This window comes from Xiphophorus couchianus, chromosome 12 (assembly GCF_001444195.1).
Source record: "Xiphophorus couchianus chromosome 12, X_couchianus-1.0, whole genome shotgun sequence".
NCBI lineage: Eukaryota > Metazoa > Chordata > Actinopteri > Cyprinodontiformes > Poeciliidae > Xiphophorus > Xiphophorus couchianus.
In genome coordinates, this window is record NC_040239.1 from 5,848,878 (window position 1) to 5,872,942 (window position 24,065).

Consider the following 24,065-nt stretch of genomic DNA (forward strand, 5'->3'; position numbering starts at 1 on the left):
CCTCTCTGTCAGCTTGTGTAAAGGCAGGACACTTTACTCTGTGGTGCGGGATGCCAAGGTTGTCCTGGACGTTAACAAGACGCGACAGATTGCACAAGAGATGGTCAAGGTAAAAAAAACAAAAATCAACGTTGATTCCCAGGAACACTTCAGCAGCAAACATCGCATTACAGAACTTTCACCTATCTCTCTTCCCCTTCTTCTCAGGGAATGGGCTACCTCCACGCTAAGGGGATTTTACACAAAGACATGAAGTCCAAGAATGTGTTTTATGATAACGGCAAAGTCGTCATTACTGACTTTGGACTTTTTACCATATCCGGAGTTCTGCAGGCTGGCAGGTAAATATTTTTAAAGCACGTTAGAGACAGAAGCTTACATTTGTTTTGCAAATAAACACCTGAATGCTTAGTTAAAAACTGACACATGCAGCTTTTTGCTGTGACAGGGTGATTGGAAACATATTTATACAAGAACACATATTTAGCTTGATTTGATTTGTACTTTACCACCATTATGGTAATAAAAAGCCCATTTAGACAGTATTTAGTCATAAATGTAAGATGTAATGTTGCTACGAAACACCCCCCGCCACACAAAAAAACCCCCACTATTAATTAGGGAAATGTGAAAAGGAAATATCAACGAAACCGTAGAGTAATTTCCTTCATAAAAACTGAATTCAGAAGTCGCAGAGATGTTAAAAGCCTTCTTGTCTTTTTTCATAGGATTTCCAAGTTTCAAAGATGAGCCTTTCTTTCATCTAAGTTGAAGACAGACAACTTTGATCAAATGTGTATTATCTTCACAAGCTTTTTTTTATTGCATTAACACATATTTACAGCAAAATCATGGATTATGCAAAATTTCAAACACTAAGGAATTATTAGGTTTATTGTGGTATCAAAAAGTAATTCAGTAATAGTATAGACTATTACTGAATTACTTTTTGATCTTTAAAATATGACAGTAATTACTGAATGTACCAAAATATGCCACAATTACATATTTACATCTGCTCATAAATATCATTGGCAATTTTTACAAAAACCTTAAGTTTTATGCCAAAGGTATAAGAGGGTTTTTAGAAATGTAGAATATAGTACTATCACACTGTCCCTGTATGAAGCCTTGATAAAAATTATAATTTTTTTTTTTACCCTTACAAACTTGTTCTATTAAGACTTCCATATACATCAACCCAAAAGCTTACCAGGATCTCAGGTACTGGATTCTGTTCCTTTAGCACACTGAGTAGGTCAGTAATCTTACATATTTCATTTTCTTTTGTCAGAAAACTGTTTGAATTGAAGGTCCTGGGTCCTTCATTGGCACAATAACCTTAAACTCACTTCCAGCAACATGAAAGAAGGTTTGAAAAGGAGACAAAGAACAATTTTAAGCTCACCAGAAACAGCCTCCTATCTAAATCCTTCTGAAAATCTTTGCAAGGCTGACATTTGTCGTCACAAAACAAATATCTACACATTTATATCTTGAGGTCCTTAAATGGGTAAGAGTACCTAAAAGTGGCATCGGAGAGACTCAAAAAGTCAAAGATTGCGGCACCATCACCTTTTCTCTGATTAGTTCAATTGTCCTACCTTGCAGGTGCTTGTGTATATACAGAGCATGGAAATTTGATGGTTAGGTGATCCCTTGAAATTGAAAATAAACTAAAGAGAAAAGCAAAGATGGTATGACCCAGCAAAAGAGAAAAGTTGAGATTTTTGAGTTTTTTTTTATAATGAATCAACAATATATAATTACCAACAGATGTAGATGTTTGACTCCATGTTTCTAAAAGGAATTTGTGTGTATGGATAAAATAGAAGATTATAATTAAATAATAAGACACGTGTAAGAAGTGTTGATCAATTGATCATAAGCCAACGAGACTGTAATCTATAGACCAATTTGTAACTGTTTATGTCATTTTTCACTAAATTAAAAGTAAATGTAACCCAAATTTGCCATTCCGATTGGCAACAGAAAAGTAAACTTGGTTTGCTGCTGGCATCAGGTAAGTTTACACTGAGTCATTTTACTCTCTATAAGTAAATACGCCCACATTTGTTGAAACCAAACCAGCGTTTTTATTAGCAAAACACTTTGTAGTTCAAGTTTAGTCTTTCTATTATAAAGGAATAGTGATTACATTTACCCTAATCATGATCACAACACTATTTGCACTGACATTAAAATCTACTGCAATAATCAATGTGACACAAGCTGTCCAAACAGTAGCTGTATACATTTAATAATACAAGTCTAAATGTCAAACCACACTGGCCTTAAGCCTCCAGAAACAATAATTATTTTTGCTATGTTTTTACAAGGAAATTCAAATGCCTAAGGCAAACCTGTGACTCTTTATTTTTTAATCTGAAGACATGGCAGCACCACAGATGGCTGAAGACAATATAATGCATTTGCTTGTCGTTTTTTTCCCCCTCATGTGGAATTTGACACAATGCAATCCTTAAAATTCAATTTAATATATGACAAAGCTGTTTAAAAGCAAACCAGAATTCTGGCTTTTTGGATGTAACAAACTACATTAAAGCAAGTTATCACAATACAACAGGAAGAGACGCACTTTGTAACAAATATCCATGTTTGTATCTTTCTGCTTTGCAGCCGGAGAGAAGACAAACTGAGAATCCCCAATGGCTGGCTGTGTCACCTGGCCCCAGAAATTATTCAGCAGCTTTCTCCAGACACAGAGGAGGACAAGCTTCCTTTCTCCAAACAGTCAGACGTCTTTGCTTTCGGGTGAGTGTCCTCTAACCAGATGTCCAGGTCTTTGTTTGTCCGGACGGTGTCTGAGTCTGGATATTTATAGCTAACTGTTGACAATCCGAAAATGAGCAAAAATTCAAGCAGTAGCCAGTGAGTTAGAAGCAAACTTAGAAAGTTTAATTAAAGACTATGTACGAAGCTACATAATGGAGAGTATATCATTATAAAAGCCAGCAGATAAAGCTAATTTAATTCATGTTACCGTATTTTTATGTACCTTACATTGTACTTTTTTTGAATAAAAATATAACTAAAAAAAAATAAAATAAAAGCCAGCTACTTAATCAGAGTAAAAGGCAAATATAAATAGAAATGTTAACTAGCATTTTTATAATATTTTTATTAACCCACTTTCTGAAAACATTTTGTAGTACTCTTTTTTTTTTTAGCTGTTTACGAGCAGCTAACCAGATGTCCAGGTGAGCATCTGGTTAGATTTGAAGGTAAATGTTGTTCTTGAAGTTCGTGGTAATAGTAAGTAATATATTGAATTAAATAAATCAGTACCAAAACCTCACTTTCTTACATCCATGTCTTTCTTCAAACCCACCCAGACTGTCTTTGATTTGCTTCATTTCTGCCTTTAAAAAAATGCAGTTACACATTTTGAGTGAATTCATCCTACTGAATCTGAGAGTTATTACATATAGATTGATTTTCTAAGTGTCAAATAAGTCTCTCAGACAAAAGTCTCTCCATTCTCCTCCTTCAATGACCAATTTTATATGTGCCCTAAGTTGATTAAAAAATCACTTTGGCTCCACTTTGTCTTCCACATCCATTATGGCTTGGTTTGTGGGGGTAGACCCTGCTCTACTGACTATTAACACAACAGCGTTTTCAGACGGTTCTCCCGTATGGATGCTTCATCGCTCTTATTATTCTGAAAGGAAGACAAGCGCAGCACTTGTGCACAATGTCCCGCTGCTCTGTTGGCCTTTGTGCTACCTGGAGGTGACCCCCTTGGCTGTTATGCATATTCATCAACAATCAAGCGTCTGCTTTTATTTATTTTTTTTATTACTCCTGGCATTGAGCTATTTTTATTCTACTCAAACATGTTGTACAGGAGTGAAAATGGTCTATATGCACCAAAAGAAATTATGTGTTTTCTGCATTAACCATATTTACAAATACTCTAGATTCATGATAAAACATATAATCTTAACCTATAAATAACTCTTCAATGTTTCTGTATGGATCCCTTCTATGCACCAGTGTGGTCTAATTTTGAAAGTATTAATTGAATTGTGGCGTTTTTGCTTATCTGAATTCTACTGCTTCATATAATTTTTTAATAAAATGAGATAAGATAGTTCAAAGCAGTGACGCACTCTACTCGTCTCTGTCTTCGCAGCACCATCTGGTATGAGTTACATGCACGTGAGTGGCCTTACAAGAGTCAGCCGGCGGAGGTGATCATATGGCAGATTGGAAGTGGCATGAAGCCTAACCTCGCCCAAACTGGGATGGGGAAGGAGATACTGGTAAGGACTTTATTCCTTTTTTTAACTTGATCATGAGTCACATTTCTGACAGCATTAGTTTCCAAATTATGATGAATTCAAAATGTCATGTTTATATAGGCCCAATTTACACAACACATCTTATTTTAATTCACTTTTAAAATTAGAAGCATCAAACAATATCCAGCAATGTAAACTTTGGACCCAATGCAAAACATTGAACTCTTTAAACCATTATGATCCAACAAATTGATCATGACTAACTAGCATCATACTAATCTAATAGGCTGTATGTTGGTGAAATTACACCACCATACAGACACACTTAGGCACACTGTTTCTGAAAGTGTGCCTAAGTCTAAAAAAGTTTTTAAATTGTAAATTAGCAACATCCATTATTTCATTTTATATAATTAAACTTCAGGGTTCTTGCTGATTAAAGTATGTCTGAAAAAGGCTTGCAAGCAATAATTAAACATAGATAAAACTAGAACGAGTTCTACTCGCAGCTGTGATGGAATTGTTGATTAAATTTTAGCTTTAGTGAGAAAATACCAGTTATTACTTTTTTATTTTGGGGTAAATGGAATGACTGTACTAATACTAAGTCTAGCAGGGAAAGTAAGAGTCGAACATTGAGCTTCTTCTGATTAAAAAATAGGAAACTGCTGTGACGTATGTGTAAAGAAATATAAATGTTTCAAGCTGTTTTTATCCTTTTCCTTTCAAACCTCACTTATAAAAACACCTCTGATATCTTCTCCTCAGATGTAAATGTTCTTTCATATTTCTCTCCCTACACAGTTATTAGCAACTCTGGTGAAAAAAGAAAACAAAACAGCTTGATAATAAATTCAGTTTCTATTGCAGTACCATGATCTTACACTGACAAATTGAAAATACAAAATATAAAGAAATAATATTATTTTTAACAAAATTGCTTCTTTCAGTTATTGGTGATCATATTGTTTCACATTATATAAACATAAAGAACTTTGTAACTTATACTTTACTTCTTAAGTAAGTGAGAATCTGGGACATTTTAATTATTGATATATACCTTATCAATGGGTTTTCACAAAAGAAAACCCATTGAATTAGAAAGATGTGTCCAAACTTTTGGTCTGTACTGCATATGTAAATTTTTGCAAGGAAATTACCTCACAAATAGTTACTTGCCGCCTTGAATACTTCTGCAAGGTAATTTATCTTGATCCAGTGAGCAAAACAGAAGTGAAGTGATTTCCATTTTGTTTTGCTTTTGTTTTTTGCTTGTTTTTTCCCAGGATATTTTGCTAATGTGTTGGGCGTACAAGCCAGAAGAGCGGCCCAGTTTCTCCAAGCTGGTAGATTTACTGGAAAAGTTGCCAAAAAGGAACCGGCGCCTTTCCCATCCAGGGCACTTCTGGAAGTCAGCTGAGTATGTCAAATGAGTTAGGCCATAAAACAACAGTCCACTACTTTTACCAATCCGCCGCCATTACTCCACATAAATATCCCACCTCTTTAAAGAATGCACTGAATCTAAAATCCAGTCCAGTGATGAAAACTGCCCATGCTGTGTGTATTTCTAAGGAATGTTGGCATTTGTGTGTACAAATGAGTTGACTGTCCACTTCCTCAAAGCAGTTGGGACTCATGTTTTCTTTAATTTGATGTTAAACACACTGTATATTTCTCCTTTATTTTTCAGTCTTTTATAAGTGACTCGCTTGCTTCATTATATTTAATTTGTTTCTTGGATGTATCTTCCTTGTAACTTTCAATAGATCACGTCATCTTAAAAAAATAACATGTCTGAGAACAAATGTATATATTATTTTCACGTCTTGCTTTTTCGTTTTGAATGATCGTAGCTGTTGTACATCACATACTGTGCATATATTCATAACATTGTCTTACCATTCCTTATGTCTATTGGTTCTGTAGACACATTTTGTCATATTTACCTCATGGTTTTTTCATGTATGAATGTCCTCTTCATGTGTTTGTTGAACTTAAATGTCTTTTTGTCTCCACCGTAACATTTGAATGTGAAGAAGGCAGTGTCCCTGTTTGAGAATGTGTCAGGCCATTGTTTTGATGAGACTGTTCTCTGGCTAGCCTAAGCTTTGAATATTATCTGTGAACAGAGTAGATGTTAGAACAGCTGCAGCCTTTGAGCAGGATTCCCTCACTTGATGCTTTCCTGTGAAATTTCTGACACTTGAAATGTATCCAAACTGTTGCTAAAACTAAATATCAAATATGCTGTCACTGAGCCCTTTTCACCAAGAACTAGTTCACTTGAGATAAAGTAGGTAAATATAATTGCATATTGTATTACACAAAGATAAAAAGCTAACGCTTGCTACTGTGTAGTCAATTCAGTTAATTCAAGAAATATTTACCCTTTAAATGTGAACTTTCTGAACTCTGAGAATAAAGGTTTGTGTAATTAAGGGATTCCTAAACAGAATATGGAACTAAAAATGTTAACAAGAAAACTTTGAGTGTTACAGGTCAAAATAAATTCTAAATGTTTGTTTTTAGCTTGTACAAATCAAGTCAGGGGTAGTTATAAGCAGTATTGTAGTCACTGAATAGAAAACCTTTAATTTAATTGTATCCCATGTTCATTAATCTTAAAATAAAAGATTTGCATTTTGAAAAAAAAAAACATTTCATCCTGCAGATGCGATGATATGAAATTGAATGTTTTTCTTTTTCAAAGATTTACTAATTTATGGTTTAAAAGTTCAATGACACATTAACTTGCAAAAGAAAAATGCACATTTGAGTTCTAGAGCTTAACAAGAAAAGGCCTAAGAATGATCTAATGCACATGAGGTTAAAAAAAATAAATAAAAAATACAAAACATGGAACTATGCCATTATTTGTAAATCAAAAGTAAAATCAAAGTCAATCTTTTGCTCCCATGGTTTTAAGGAGGACAAATTTGAATTTGAAGCATTTAGGTGTGTGGCTGCAAAAGTAACACGTGTTTTTGTCTAGTTCCTATTGCAAGTAATCTAGTATACATGAAATTAGAGAAAACTGACTTACAAATAACTTTATATGAGATATGAGAAAAGTTCATTATACAAATGTTGGCTGTAAATTTGATTGAACATTGTGAAGATATTAATCCCTATTTTTGTTTTGAACATGACAGCCTTTTATTCCTCATCCACTTATTTTTGACTACAACACCGCTTAAGATTACCGTGGAGCACAAAGTAATCTTAAATGCGTAATGTTACTTTAATTGCACAAATATTTTATATAAATATTTTACTTACCTGTAGGTGTTCTTGTTATTGTAAAATAACAAGTAACTAAAATCTGGCAAAACTTTCCCTTTAACATATCAGAAGAGACATATCAAAACTCAGATAACCCCAGCCCAAACCATTTTTCTACTTCATGCTGTATATTAAAGTAGATTTAAATGTATGTCTTAGAGGAAGAGCAAACCCGAGTCATATTATCACGAATCATCACAGGACAGTACATCACATAAGCTGTAAACTGCTTTTACTCTCTCCAGCCACGTCAGACAGGTAGAGACAATCTAATCATGTGAAATAGCCATTTTCCACCTCATTATAAACACATCTGCCAGTGTTTTTAAATGCATATAAACAATCTGCTACTTTTTTTCACCGTATTGTTTGGAAGTCTGTTTGTCTCTTCAAATATGGTTAGTAAATCACTTAAATTTTTACTGTTTACAACTTTCAAGTGCATGAGAAGGACTAACAGAGATTTATTTAAAAAAATAATTCTTCATATATATATATATATATATATATATATATGTCAGCAATTTTCTGATGCCGTTGATCGTTAAGCAGTTCCATCTTTACATTTACATCAAGCTTTGCTAAACTTTTCTACAGCTTGCTTTAAGAGAAAGATTGTTTTGGTATATTTATAGGTAAACTGAAAGGTCAGGCTGGCATCTTAAATAAAGAGTTACAACCTGTATAGATAAAAAAAAAAAGTGTCAACAACCTGACAGGAAGTCTGATATATAACATTTGTGCCAAGTGTACATAACAGATTGTAGAATATGTTTTATCATCACTTGCCATAATATTTATATTCCTTGTGGATTTTTTTGAGCTTTTTTCTTTTGGATGTACAAATTGTGTTGTGTTCTCCTTTTGTTCCCTTTTGTTTTTGTTCATATGAATTTAATTTTCCTTCATTTTATTTCTGATTGCATAGATTCTGTGTTGTTTTTTTCCCTTGATTCTGTCCTTGTGTTGTAGATTATAGCTACCAAAAAGCTTGTATTTACTGATACCTGATGGTCCATGGCTTAGTGATGAGTAGATTTTGGTCATGAGCTCTTTTATTTGCACTCATCCTTTAAAAGTGTATAAGAATAAAAAAACTCTTTTCATTTTGGATGTTTTCTATTTTCTTTTACACAACCTTTATCCATGTTTTACTTTGATGAAAGATTTTTGATGCATCTTCACTGAACAAAGTTAGTGGTTTATTAGCACTTTCTGCCAAAAATATTTAAGTTTTAAAGACTGAGGCATCAAAGAGGATAAGCATAGTTTATTATTATGTATCTTAATGTTGGATTTGAATTAAAAAAAACAAGCACAAAAATCTATTACTTTAAAAAGACTCTTAGGGGCAAAATATCCATGCAACCATTAGTTTTGTATAATATATGGATATGTTTATATATAATATATATTTTTACGTGAGCACTGGTTCATGCAAAACACTCTGCTTATAAGTGCTATTACACAAATTCTAACCCCCAACTGTCAAGATAACGTACTGGTGGTGAGACTGCTGTGAAACGACAGTATGTGACACAGCTGAAATGATAACAAGCAGGTTTATATTATTTGAAGTTTTAAAAGAAAAATAAAAACTAATTAACTTGATTCACCCTTCCGGTAATGCCCAATATTAGCTTCTCACATCGTCACGAGAACTTCAATAAAAGAAATAATGTCCTTGGTTCAAGTATCGTCACAAAGCAATTACTAAGTCTGAAACACTGACACTTTGTCATTTCCGACTTTGCTTTGGTAAGAAGAACTAGGAAATCTGTCTGAGAGAGTTATTAAATTAAAAACTCTGCAGGCAGAATGGCAATAAAAGGTCCAGTTTGGCATTCCCCTATATTTAAAGAAGTTGGATTAAAGAAATGAAAAATATTGTGGCAAGTTGCTCAGAGGTCAAATGAGAAAAGAAATAGAATCTTTTTATTTAATCTTTTGGAGATACTTCATTGCAAAAGGGTTACAAGTAATCATGTAAATGCACATATACAACAGAAAGCTTTAAATCAGGAATTTGAGCATGAAGCCAGTGTTCTGAAATTATTAGATGTTTCTCTATTCAAGACACTCACATAATAATAATCAGTCACATAATTCGGTCATAACCAGGACTGCAGAACCTAATCATATCCTTAGAAGGCAGTTTAAGCATTTCATTCAAGTTTTGGACCAGGAACCTTTGAAAGTTTGCACCATCAGCCCTCAAGAAATTAGGATTGTGCTTCTCAAATTGATACAAGTACATCTGGATACAGTGACAGAATCTCCCAAAAATAATCACAGCTGCAACTGACTTATGGGTGTTGAATGCAAATGCATGTCACACTTTGCTTTGGTCTATTCAATGTGTCCTCATAAAATACAAGTTTTACTATGGTTATGCAAAAGAAACAGAGCACACCTGAGTGTCATTTGACCACATTTAGGACATTTTTAAAGTATGCTATCCTCACGTTCTTACTAAAAAAATATCCATATTGTCTATATTGGTTTCATATGCTGTCTTAGGTCCGAGCAAAAATAATTTCTTATTATTTAGAAAAAAGGGATGTGTTGTGTATTCTTTAACTGAAAAAGCACAGAGTGGAGGCTGTTTGTCTTCAGTGCCGTCTGTCAGTTTCTCAACTTTGTTGTTTCATATTTGTTTTTATTTCTTAATTGATAAAATGCTCTCAAAGTCACTCAAGGATAAGTGCCACCACTTTAAAATCAGAGTAAATAGGCACTCATCTTTATCAAGCTAGTTCCCTGTGTAGTTGCGCTTTAACATTTCCATTTGTGCACAGCTAAGATTCAGGTACCTTCTGAATACAGATCACATTTTACCAAATTCAAATGTGGCCCTCATCAAAGAACACCTCTAATTTTCCTTAGAAAATAGTAGCTCCCTCTCTCTCAGGTAAAGCTATGTAAAAGGCTTTATAACAAATTCATCTCTTATTGCAGAAGCATAATTTGTATCCTGGTTCATATTTTAAGTAATCCACCATTAATATTAGCGAGGTTCAAATACAAACTGGAATCATCAATGTTGAAGCAGTTCAACCAGAACAAATTCTGAGATCTTGGTCTTTCATTTTATGCAACTGATCCGTGAACAAGCTGGCATTCTGATGAAAGTGTGTGCATGCTTTTGTGTGTGTGTGTGTTTGAGTTTCTGTGTGTGTTTCATCTAGCGTCAGACCTTTGAATCCCTGCTTGAAGACACAGTAAGTCAGCGAGGGCAAGAAGCAGGAAAATGGAATGATAGATATATAGATAGAGCTCTAACTGGCTGCACCAGGCAGTCCTCCTTCTCCTCCTCCTTTTTCGTCTTCTGCTCTACTTTCAGTTTTGAAGTTAAGGCTCAGCCACTGAAGTGTAAAGAATCCACCTAACCAATCTCAGACTGTGGCCCATCAGAGCATGAATGTTTGGTTTATGTGGACATTCTTAAAAGTGTTAGAACCCAGTCACTGCTCAGGGCCTTTTCACTGTGGGTAACACAAAAAAAGAAACAAACTAAACAAAAATTAAAAATTGCATTTATGGTTCTGAGAAAAATTTAAATGCATCTACTGTACTGGTGTGTCTAAATACAGTAAAACCTTATAGAAAAGTATATTTATTTAATAAATTCCATTCAAAATCATAACTATTCAGTTCACTTCAGCTTATTCAATTTATTTATATAGAGCCAATTTATAACATATGTTGACTTGAAGCACTTTGCAAAGAAAGTTATTTCAATTAAATCTCACATACATTCTCACTGATCCTAGTTATCAAACAGTACATTAAGTTCATTCATGTATTATATGGATTGATCAAACTGAGGGAAACTGAAAATAAGGATTTTATTAGCTGCAAAGCAAAATAATATAAATTAAAAGAAATAAATATAATTCTGTCTGTAACAACGCTTTTTGAATGAAATTTATAAAACCAATGAAACTTTCAATAAAGTCACACATGCATTTTATGTTGGTCATCTTTTGACAAATAATCTAAAATAATGCTCATGATAAGATAAAAATACTGTAGAATCTAACAGCAATAAAAATGTGTTATTTCTGAACAAATCCTGAAGAAACAAAATATAAAGTCTATCTTTTCAAATCTGTTATAAATGCAAAATGTGAAAACATAATAGATTTTTTATTTTATTTTTTACCCAAAATACTTATTTTAATAAAAACTAATCTTGCAAGTGTTAACAACAAAATGTATTAATTGGGGAAAAAAACATATCAACTGCTATGGTTTTGTTCGCTTCATATTTTTTCTTCATTTAAACTATAATCTCTGAGTTATTCATACTGACAATATTCTTACAGAACATTGATAATAAACTGCTGGTGATAAAAAATAAAAGTTTTTCAGTGTTATCAAATGACTGCTGAATATGTCCCAATATGACACCCTTTAACTCCAAAATAAAATGTTTGGCACATAACACAAAAAGTTGATAATACTGGCAGAAAGAAAGAAGCAGATTGTAGTTTGGTTTTTAACAAAGTCCTCAGAGAGGTGTTGCATAACATGTTTCTGGATACTCGATAGTTTGCAAAGCCTTCAAAACTGTACAACTCTACACACATACCCATTTTGATTTTTGGTGATTTTCACAGAGGCAAATAAAAACAAAATAAAACAAAATCAAATGAACCCAATGTAGTTGTGACTAAAGTCATTATTGAGAAACATATTGCCTAGAGTTGCTAAAATAATAAGTATAAAAATCTCAGATGTTCCACATTGCTCCATCTCCTCAGATTAAAAGTGACAGTTAAATGGATATCATTAGTCTGATCGCCACTAAAGGTGCGTAGAAATATTTTATGACCGAAATGTTTTTCTGAGAACATCAGAAAATTGTTGTTGACAAGCTGGAGAAAAACACCGTTCCTGTTATCTCCAAGTGGAGAAAGTTATTATCTTCTATCTTTCTCGAGTACTTTATGTACAAAACTTATTGAAAATGACGGGTACCTGTGAAACCAAGGACATATTCTAAGACTAGAATATGTAGATATTTGTATCAATTTCCCATGAAATTGACTGGAGTCTACAAGTTGAATATGCATTGTTGATTTGAGCACCACATGGAGACTTATGCTCAAAAAGCATAGTGCCCTTCTACAACAAGTGAGGCTTATCTAGTTAGACTTTTGTGTTTTCATAAGAAGAAAGAACAAAAATGGCACAAAAAAAAACAAAAACAGAAAACAAAATAGAGGTCAACGCTGTGACTCTCTTGTGTGCCAATATGATGAAAAGGTTCAATACTTTTTGTCAGTCATTTCAGAAAGTGAAACTCTTAAACTGTACAGCTTTACTACACATAGAGTGGAATATTCAAGGTCTTTATTTCTTGTCATTTTGACTATTTTGACTTACAGATGATGAAGATCTAAACTTGAGTCTCTCACAAAGTAAAGCTATTACAAAAGACTAAAAAAAGTGATATGTGAAATGTGTGTTCATTTCTATATACTCAGTACTTAATTGGGCCTCATTTTGCATGCATCAGTGTTGCGTAGCATGGACACAGATTGAACTCCTGGGGTGGAATGGAAACTCATCTCATGTGCATTGTTGGTTCTAGTGTTGGTCCAATCTACCTCTTGACAATACTCTGCTCCGCAGATTCTCTATGGGGTTCAGGTCAGACAAGTCTGCAGTAACACCATAGTCACTGAACCAGCCTTTGGTACCTTTGGAAATGTGGGCAGGTGCCTTGTCCAGCTAGAAAACAAAATCAAGATCTATGAAAAGTTTGCCAGCAGAAGGAAGACTGAAGTGCTTTACAATTTCTTTGTGGATATCTGCATTGACTGTGGACTTTAGAAAACCCAGTGGATCATCTACACTGGGTTTAGATGATCCACTGGGTCATCTAAACCCTGGGTAAGACATGTCTGATGTCTCTGATTTAGGAGTGGCTTCACATGGGGACGAAAACATTTGTACCCATGTGTACGACTTGTCTGAGCACAGTGGCTGTTGGAGACACCACTGTCTCCACCTCTGTAGAGACACAGAGGCTGGAGACTAACTCCAGCCTCAGTCCATTCCTCATGAAGATTCACCAAATTCTTGAAAGTATTTTGCTTGAAAATCCTTCAAGGCTGCCGTTATCCCTGTTTCTTCTGCATCTTTTACTACCACACGTTTTCCTTTCATTCAGCCTTACATGCATTTGCTTACTGCACTCTGGGAACAACCAGCTTCCTTATTAAAGATCATTGTGGCTTACCCTCTTTGCGGAGGCTGTCAGTGACTGATGTCTGAACATCTCTCAAGTCAGCAGTATTTCTATGAATGTGAAGCATAATGACCCAAACTAAGAGACCATTTAGAGGCTCAGAAACCCTTTTCAGGTGTTTTGAGTTAATTAACTGATAAGGATGTGACACCATGAGTTTACAGTATTTAACTTTTTTATATTGACCTAATTTTCTGAGACACTGAGTTTTGGGTTTTGTATTGTCAGCAAGCTATGGACATCCATATTACAAGAAATAAAGGCTTCAAATATTTAACCCTGTGTAATTAACCTGTATAATATGAGTTGTGCTTTCTGAAATGATTGATAAAGTTTTTCAGGCTTTCCAAATTTTTTTTAATGTATATTTACTACGATAAGAACTAGAAACATGTTTGGGACTGAGAATCCTACTTACCATAACAACAAACTGTAAGTGTTGTATGAAAGATAGTGCTTATTTTCAGACTGTACTGCAGTATTTGGGCAGTAATTGTCCCTAGTGGGGTCAGGAAGTTTCTAATTTATTGATGCTACAATTAATCTTACCGTTAAAATGATTATAATCTGAACGATAATAAAGTCTGTTTTAACATGTAAAAAAAAGTCCACCTCTTTTAGCAACTTTTCAAAATGACAGAGATAAGAAAATGTAATTTTAATGGATAGGGTTTTCTGACAGAAGTAGATAATTTTAAAAACACAGTTTGTGATGTGTAATAAATGTAATGTAGGAGGTGGATTATTAAAAATAATTACATAGAAGCCCACATCACATCACATCACCGCTTCTTTTGTGCTAAAATCCAAAACAATATCAGTCATTTTGTGCAGTTTCATTTTTTTATTTCATTATTTTTGTCATGATGTAAGCTCAAGAGCTTGTATGACCAAGACAAAAGGGTAAGCAATATCACAGAAAACACAAATGTTTTAAAGGAATGTATTTACAGATTTACAGATTTTACCAAAGTATTGGCAGTGTTTACATATTCAAAGTAATCTGAGCCTGAAATAATAGAAACTGTGAAACACAAGTATCGACGAGGATTGGAGTTTATCTTGTCATCATGCACAATAAGGACGATGGTAGAGGAGGTAAGGAAATCTCACTGTTAGAGGACTGCAGCAAAAAACGGGTCTTCAATATCCACAACGTAAGACTTGTTTAAACATCTTTGCTAGGGGTTCCAGTAATAGTGCAAGTAAATAGTGGTCTAGTACTTTGTATCAGGATATAACATATTTATGAAAAAGGTTCCACATCTTTTTAAGTACCTCTGTAATTTAACCAACTATAGCCTTTCTCAAACACAGTACCACTTTGTCAAAACCTAAACAATTGTACACCAACCTTCCTCCAGGTTACAGTATTTGAACCTAACAAATTTGGCTCTCGCAAAAAGAAGAAAAATAACCTTTGAATAATAACTTTCTTTCCTACTATAGAGAACATAACACACTAGATCTCAGTTTTTATATACATTTGACTGATTTTACTAGAGCTTTTCAAATTACTTTTGCTGGTGTCTTAGCTTTAACTATAACACTATACCACAATGATGGCAACCTTAGCCTTAATGTATATATATATATATATATATATATATATATACAGTATATATATTTGTTTTTTGTGGGGTTTTTTACTGCGAAGTGTTATTCTTACAGAGACTAGTCTTGCTGTCAATATGTCAAAATGTTACTTAAATAATTAGCTAATTTAGAAATTCAAATAATGGTATTCAAATAATCCATAACAATCCATGGTTAACTAAGATAAACTAAGTAAGCTTCTTGTATTTAATAAAATGATTACATGCTGGAAAATTTAAGTGTAACAGCTTTTGCTTGTTGATAGTATTTTATCTACAATTATGAACTGACTTTCTCTCTTTTTTAATGAATCCGGTAAAACAGAAGAATAAAATCTATTTCTCCACTGGATGACATGGCCACGGATTTTCCAAGTCTGCTCCTGGTTTGCTGTTCTGAACCTTGGGATGACATTTCTCCCGGATTTTGCTCCTGGTGCAGCTATTTTAAGATAAAAGCAGAGAAACAAGAAGTTTAGCTGTTCTAAATTAGGCCTGAGGCATCCTCACTCTCTTCAGATTTGGTTGCAACAAATGTTTTTTATTTTTTTTATTTTTGTGCTTTGTGGCCTTCATCAAAATTTTGGGAAGATTTTGGTTTTACATTTCCCACACCTTCAATGTCAAACTTGTATCAGGATTCTTCTAAGGGGAGAAATCACCAAGAAATCTACAGCAAATTGAACGGGTACCAAGAGCTTCACAGTTTGATCCGTAGGTTGTCCTGAACTCTTAGTTTCATTTGTGTTTTGTTTCTGTTTCTCTCATTGTTCATTTAGACTAATTCATATAAATTTACTAAGTTTATGAGCTGCTACACTATGCTCTCATCCTATTCAGACTTTTTAAGGAAAAATAAGACATTAAAACAGTGCTTTCCACTTGTTGACTCATCCTTAAATTGAAGACACTAATTATGACAGCTTTTGTTTGTCTTCACAGACATGACTGAGACATACAAATAACTTAAAAAAGCAACCCGGTATACATTTTTTAAATCAGCAAATTTAGAGAAACAGATTAACACTAACATCATAGCATCCAAGGAATGTGCCATTTTCTTGGTTTATTTAAAGACAACCATGTGGGTTAGACATGCTGTTTCATTTGACCAGAGGTTTGGCAAGCAAACAGACAGAAAGAGGGAGCGTTACCAAGTGAGCCATTAAAGGAAATTAGGAAAGGTTCAGCATTACTGTGCCCAAAGTCTTGCCAGTTAGGAGATGCTTGTTAAGCCCAAGAGCCGGGAAATACAGACAGCACCTGTATATTCTTCACAATAAGTCCCCTGCAGCTGTTGGCCTCATTTGGTGGGGGAATAATTTTAACGGCAATGCCATAAATATTCGTCATGTCAAATCAAATGGAAAATGTCTTACTGCCTCTGAATAACCAGAGGCTGCACACCTAACAGGTTTGGGGGAGAAAGCTTTGGCGGTCAAACTTGTGGTGATTTCACATGATTTAGAGACTGAGAGTGATCTGACAACTACTTGGAAAACCGCGCTGGTTTGAACTGTACATCCCAAAAATAAATCTTACATAACCCAAGAGGATGGAGGATGTGACCCCATCTTTCCCTCCAGCAAGGCCTGTGCTTGCCCATCTGTTAGACAATGCACAATAACAGCGCCACTTGAACCCGCCAAGATTCATAGTGATTTTCATTAATGGGAAATTTGAATTGAGGTTCTGAACAGCAGGAAGATATAAAAATAGTTTAGGTTTTATGGTAATATAGAGCACAACCTTTCAAGGTTTTTGGTGATTAACTGTGGAACAATATTATCTCTTCTCTGTCATGGCAAACACCTAAAAATTTCTTTGAGATTTGAGTGTGTTTATATGTGATTTTACACAGTTAAAAAAACAATTATGAAATTGCAAGGAAAAAATCAAAATGCTACCAGTTTAAATGCTAATTATGATATGTAAAATCATTTGATGAGGTAATACTTTAAATGTTCTCTTTCCAGTATACTCAATAACCAAGTGAGGTCAACTGACAATATTCACAAAGTGAATGTAAAATAAACCGTGAAATTGTCTCAGAGTAAAACAGTAAATGTTGTAACCTAAACTTTTCCAAAACACCATTTTTTATAAGTAATATGTTCCAAGGGAGAAGTAATATGCCCTAAATATCTATCCATCTCCATACAAAGCTAAATAACTACAGCATCTTACATGACAGTTAGCGTGCTCTGCTTAATTGAGTTGTATTGTTGTAGCACAATACCGTTTATGAATCTGATTTGATACATTTTATTGTGTTTAAACATATACTACTTACAGAAAACACACCAGGTGTTCAAGTCTCAGATTAATTTATTAATCCTGGGCATATACAGTTAGTTACAAAAAAGCCTCAACTCATATTTTGGATTAAGCTCAAACAAAATAAAAATAATATTAATCACGATAATGGCAATTGTTAAAATTTAACTATAGCTTACTGTACAAAGAAAGCTGGTAAGTTTGTTTCTGACTTGTTTTAAATTTTAACATGTTTCATTGTTTTAATAGGGTTAGTTAGCTGTCTATGAGATGCAAAAGATTGTCCTCAAATGTTATTGGTTTCTAAATTCTATGCAGATTTTGCAGCGACTACATTGGTATAAAAGCTGTTAGCTAAAATTACTCAACCTAAACATGACAATGAATAGTATCACATCTTTTTGAGAAAAAAGAAGCTCTCTGGATTTGTGTGCATGCCATCATAACTTGTCTGTCTGAACATAAACTGCCTACACTGTAGGCCCTACAGTGTAGAGTCCTGCAAGGCTGTTTGTCGAGACACCTTCCAATATAATGCTCTTTTTTTTCCCCTTCCCTTCCCCTTCCTCTAGGCTGTAACGGAGACATCGAAGGGACTATGTTCGTCTTCTGCTCTGCTCACATCTGTTTCACCGCCCACCTGCCTGCCCTGCCACCTGTGCTCTCTTTGCTCCACCTTGCTTCCTCAACCCCATCTATTCCTGCCTGTTCTTCCTGCCACAGCGCAGACACGTACATACAACTGTACATGTGCCCTCATGCCTGAATGGACCCTTTAGCGGTCAGTACTGGCCCACTTTGCTGGGGTGGGTCATAAAACAAAACCGCAGACTTTCAAACAGAGAGGCCTTTCTCCACTCTATGCCTGAAGATGATTGTGAAGCTTAGATCCCAAGAGACACATTCTCAGCAGCTCACCCGCTAAACTGTTATTGATAAGATCTAATTTAGCAAGTAATGTATTTTCTGTTGTTTGAATATATTACATTATCACAACATTTATGGTAATAATTCCTGTGGTTTATTATCATTTCTAACACATCATACAGTGATGAAAAAATAATAAACATAGCTTTCAGTCTTTCTCAGCTCTGAAAGAACCCTTCCATCTCTTTTGGTACCTATGAATTAATAAATTTAGAATTTATGGTTTTGATTCTGAGGCATAGATAGTCGTATTCTAATTTCACCTTCAAGCAGCCTGTAAAGTCTCCACAAAAATGAGTTTTTCAAACCTTTAACATTTTCCTTTTTCTGTTTTTTAAAAATGCTTGTCACATACAAGACCAGCTCCTCCTGGGGAATCCCAGGCTGTTTCCCGGCCAGCTGAGAAACAAAACATAGTTCCTCGTTCCTCATTCTTTTTATACATTCCAATGACACTATCTGAGTTTAACTGATTCTATTACATGGTCTAGTGTGTATTTAGGCATGATTTAAGTCCACTAAAGTTCAGAGTTCACAGACGACTCCAAGACAAAGCTCACAGCCTTTTTGGAAAATGGAAAAAAGTTAAACAACCTATAAAAATACAGATTTCTAACTAGATAAGCAAGACAAACGCTCACCCTTGTTTGCACAAGTTCTTTAATCTAAATGAACAGCTTTTGTTGACAGCTTCAGGTACCAGATTAGGTTTGAGGATGATATTTCTGACACATTGAGGCCTGTTTTCTCCCTATTATGGCCACATTTTTATTATTTCTATGTGTCTGACGTCATTAGAAAGATAATGATGTCAAAATCTGTAATTAACTCAAAATGCCCCCAGGGAGACTTGTTCCTCGTTTTGTTGTTGCCAATCAAAAATCTATTTTTAACATGCTCATCTTTGTCCAAACTTAACAAAGATGTTAATGCATGTTCATTTAATTTGTTCCTTAATAAAAAAAATTTTTTAAATGGAAAAAATTGCTGGGAGAAGACCTTTAACAATGTGTGCTAAGTAAAATTTCTTCCAGTGTGCTGTATCTGTATGTGTACAGTACATCTATAGAACAAACAGCTTGGTAATCAAGTGGCATTTGTCAGCTAACATATGACCCCAATCAGTTAGCCATAACTAAAGTACAGGGAGATACAGATTCAAAACAATTAAAAGCTTTCATTGAGCAAAAATCAACACAACAATAATCATCTGTAAAAATCACAGCATATTTCAACTATTCTGCATTAACATCTGGATTGTACACATGCACTGAGGGATTCAATTAAAGTGCTCAACTCAGCTAATTTGCCAATTTCAAACTATTTATAATTATTTCCTATGTTTAAATTATTTGAGCATTAGAAATTAAGTCTTTACTACCTCAGATACAACACTCTGTGTGCTTTTGCTGAAAATATTACTAAATTGATTATCTTATGGTTCCAGTCCTAGTGCCAGGAAAAGATTGTGGTTTTCACAAAGAAAATGGGTTTCAAAACCTCTTATGATTCATGCCCATATTTCTTCTAAAAACAACAGATTATTTGAAACAGTCACATAATAATTCTGCAGCTGGTAGAGCACAAAGTAATTCATCAATTAGAGAAACAGAATAAAACACCATAAAAAATATTTTCTTGACGGTGAAACTTATTTACAAAAAGAAATAAGCGCTAGATGTTAGCCAAATAATGCTAACCAAAAATATTAATGCTGTAATTTGGAATGTGAGCATGTCAAAGACATTTTCTCTAAGTGGCCACTAATCAGCTGCATTTGCGCTGTTGAGAGTTAAGTGCCTTGCTTAGGGCCATTTCAGCAACTAAGTTTATAAAAACAAAACATTTTATTTTACACACTGACACCAAGATTTTCACTAGTTATGACTAAATACATGCACATTAGTACATTTTAGCTGCAGAATGTTTCAAACGTCCTACACTTACCATAGATTGTAGTTTTACCAGAGCATTTGTCAACCATACTTTCTTGAATCTTAGAAAGAAATTCCAAACTGAAAGAAAATATATTTGTTTGATTACAAGTCAAGCTCAGGAGTTATTCTTCTGAAAATATATGAAAGATACTGAGAGCCAAAGGAGGATATTTATACTTTCCAATGACACTATCTGAGTCTAACTGATTCTATTACATGGTCTGCTAACTTAGAAATCGGCACACGCGTTTGTCCGAAGAAGCAAATTAATCTCTTCCATGTGACTGAGAAAGAATGGAATAAATTTCAAAAATCCAATAGCAACCACAAGAATGTTAAATACCTCTATTGATATTTTGCATCCGGTAGAATGAATGTGTTGTCTTTTCTGTGAAGAATTTGCTTCTGAAACATTGAATCACCGAGGGATCTGAGAATTTTTTATTTTATTTTCTAATAAACGTGCACAGCATTTGCACAGGCACAACCACAAAAAATACAGCTAGAAAATAGATATTTATGTTTGTTGAAAACAGTGAGCTAACTGGATATTCAAACTCTTCCCCCACACGTGTAGGTGTGTAATAACCTCAAGGCTATGCAATAAACAACAAAGAGAACATACAGTTCAGTGTTTTACTAAAGTGCTTATTTATTTTATTTTTTTTTAGATGTCCAGGTTCTCTTTTGTTTTGAAAACTACTCTCACATTGAATTTTCAGCAAATTTCTTTTTAATGAGTATGGTTTTTCAATAAAGATGGATCTTTCAGTGGCTTCCTTGTGCATTCTACAGTGAGAATACAGTACATTTCCAAGTTTAGCTTTTGTTCATTTCATAAGAATTTTCTGAAGTACACTAATGCAAAAATAGTGTATAGTAATAAAGCGGAAGAAAAAAGTCTAATGTTTTTCTTAACAAACAAAAATATGAAGACTTTGGTATTTATTTTCCTGCACTGACAAGTTAAAGTGCTTTGGGATATGCCCCTATGAGCTTTGCGCATCAATATAATTATTTTTCTAATTTCTTTAAAAAATAGCTCAAGCACAGTCAGGTTTGATGAATGGTGTTTGTAAACAACAATTTAAATTCTCAACTGAGTTTCACAAAATTTAAATTCAACACTTACAAACTTTGACCAGTCAATTCTAACACATTAATTGCTTTTGATCATAGTTATTCTATGTAGTACTGGCATTATGTTTAAGAAAATGGTCCTGCATCAAGCTAGCTTCCCTGTCCCTGCTGAGTAAAGCTTTCCCACATTATGACACAGCCACCTCCATGTTCCACTGTAGTGATGATACCACCCAAATTTAACATTTTGACTTTTAACTAAAATGGTACGTGTGACAAAAATGACCTATTCACATATTCCTTAACAAAAAAAGGAATATGTCAATCGATTAACACTGTCAATTGATTCATAAAGTAGATGTATTCATAGTGATGATTTGTTATGGAAAGAGGTCATTTTTTCCACACATGGCATTTTAGTTAAAAGTTAAAATGTTAAATTTGAGTCTTCTAACCTAGCTGGAACCAGTCAGAAGGCTGGAGCAAGAAAATTATCTCGCTCCAGCCTGGTTTTTCTTTACATAGTTTCATAAATTTATTTAGGTGACTTTTGAAGGCATTTGGTTGCACTGGATTTTATTTAGAAGCATTAGAGTAAGGTGAGCAGAAGAAAAACGTATAGTAAACTTTTAATTTCTGTTTCTTGAAAATAAATGCAAAGCATCATTTTCCTCCCACTTTGCAATTTTGGGCTTCTTTTTCTTGGTCTAAATTCAAGCATGGATGTAATGTGCTAATGTGAAAACAGTTTAAGGTATGTAAACACTGTGCTAAAGCACTGGACAGTGTAAAAGCCTGTGAAAGCCACTGACATTGGTAGAAATAAGCACAATTTTCACAGTAGTTTTTAAAATTTTATTTACTTTCTTTTGTAAATTGTTGGATTATATTCTATTAGTACATAAAGAGCACATAACTTTGCTTTGAGTGAATCTTGTCATTAGAAGCTCAAAGGACAATTTGTCAACCACATTTCATTGTGTGCAAGATTCTCATATTCTGTTTTACACTGGCTTAACTTAACATATAACTGAAAAAAAGAAATCAAACAAAAAGTTTAAACCTTTGAGAGCTAGTTGTATTTATTTTTTTTATTGTTTCACAATCAGTGAGGTGTGTGAGTGTACACAGACAGCAACCAGCAACAGACCTACTTTGGTCTGTTGCTGGTTACCAAGTTGGAGACTTAGCTAATGGGACCATGTGGATCAAATACAAAAACACAACATCAAAAATTAAAACAGGAAAAAATTATTCAAAGTGAAGAGCAGTAGACTGCAAAATGAGGCATTGTCGGCTCTCCTGCTTGCCTAATTTTCTGTATCAAAACAAAATATTTATTGGTGACACATGAAAAGTAATCTGGGGAAAAACTAGCTTTCTATGACAAACTAAGATGAGTTTGTGAAATGCAAAGACACATTTTTCCACTACTAATTGCTTTCAGTACACTGTTGGTATTACGAATGGCCCAGAGAAGTGTAACATGAGCCTTTTGCATTTGATTGTGAAGACAGGGACTCGTAAAATCATTTCTATGGGACTGTTACGTTGTACAAGGGAGCACACTAAAAGGCCTTCATATAGAGTTTTGCTAAATTATTTCTACTCCTTGACCTTTCTTACATGTTATCACATTAAAACCACAAGCTGCAGTGTATTTTCTACTGGAATTTTCTGTGACTTACAAAAATAAAGCTATGCATAATTGTGAAGTAAGAGAAATATATGAATACATATATTTTTTACAAATAAAACATCCATAAAGTGTGGAGTGAATATGAATTCAAGTTACCATAGCTGCACAGCTACAAATCCAAAACCACCTGTTACCACCCACAGCCTTTATTGGAGTTTTTTGGCTTTTTTGGAACGAAAGGCTGCGACAGCTGTAATTTGCATGCACTGAAATTATAGTTGAAAGTCTTTTGCAACATGTCTCTACTAGTTTTGCACACCCAGAGGCTGAAACCTGTTAGAATGTTTATTCACCAATGGTCCGTAAAGTACCTAATACATTCACTGGACAGCTGGACTTTTAACGACATTACATACAAAGGGATACTTCAGTATCATTTGAAGGCAAATGGAGCTTTTTAAAAAAAAAAAAAAAAACTTATACTCCCTTTATCCATTATCCACAATTATGCATTAATTTGTGTAAATCTATCAAATAAATTCCAATAAAATACACTAAGGTTTGTGGTTGTGACAAAAAAAACCTGGAAAACATTAAGGGGCATGAATACTTTTTTCAAAGAACTTTAATCCTGTTGTTTTCTTCTCAGTAGGTTTAGTTTGCCAATTTTCAAAAACCTTATTATTACTGAATAAACATCAAACTTGAGCATGTACAGGATGATGTCAATTACAGGCAGCTTTTCCAAGGGGGGAAAGTTGATCCGACATAAACAGATTAACCTGAATATTCAGTGTA

At 34.1% G+C, this 24,065-nt stretch overlaps 1 protein-coding gene across 3 annotated transcripts in view; it reads left to right on the plus strand.

Annotated features, from left to right (window-relative positions):
* The window catches only part of ksr2 (kinase suppressor of ras 2), a 109,256-nt gene extending 85,531 nt beyond the window's left edge, over window positions 1–23,725 (plus strand). For 2 of the 3 annotated variants that reach the window (XM_028034387.1, XM_028034389.1), the window contains 5 exons: window positions 13–109; window positions 208–341; window positions 2,641–2,775; window positions 4,160–4,289; window positions 5,555–8,664. In XM_028034387.1, the coding sequence (XP_027890188.1) occupies window positions 13–109; window positions 208–341; window positions 2,641–2,775; window positions 4,160–4,289; window positions 5,555–5,701 (643 nt within the window). In that variant the 3' untranslated portion in view covers window positions 5,702–8,664. Of the gene's footprint in view, window positions 1–12; window positions 110–207; window positions 342–2,640; window positions 2,776–4,159; window positions 4,290–5,554; window positions 8,665–18,256 lie in introns of those variants that run through there. The other variant, XM_028034388.1, reaches the window with a different exon arrangement.
* Window positions 23,726–24,065: the final 340 nt, after the last annotated feature.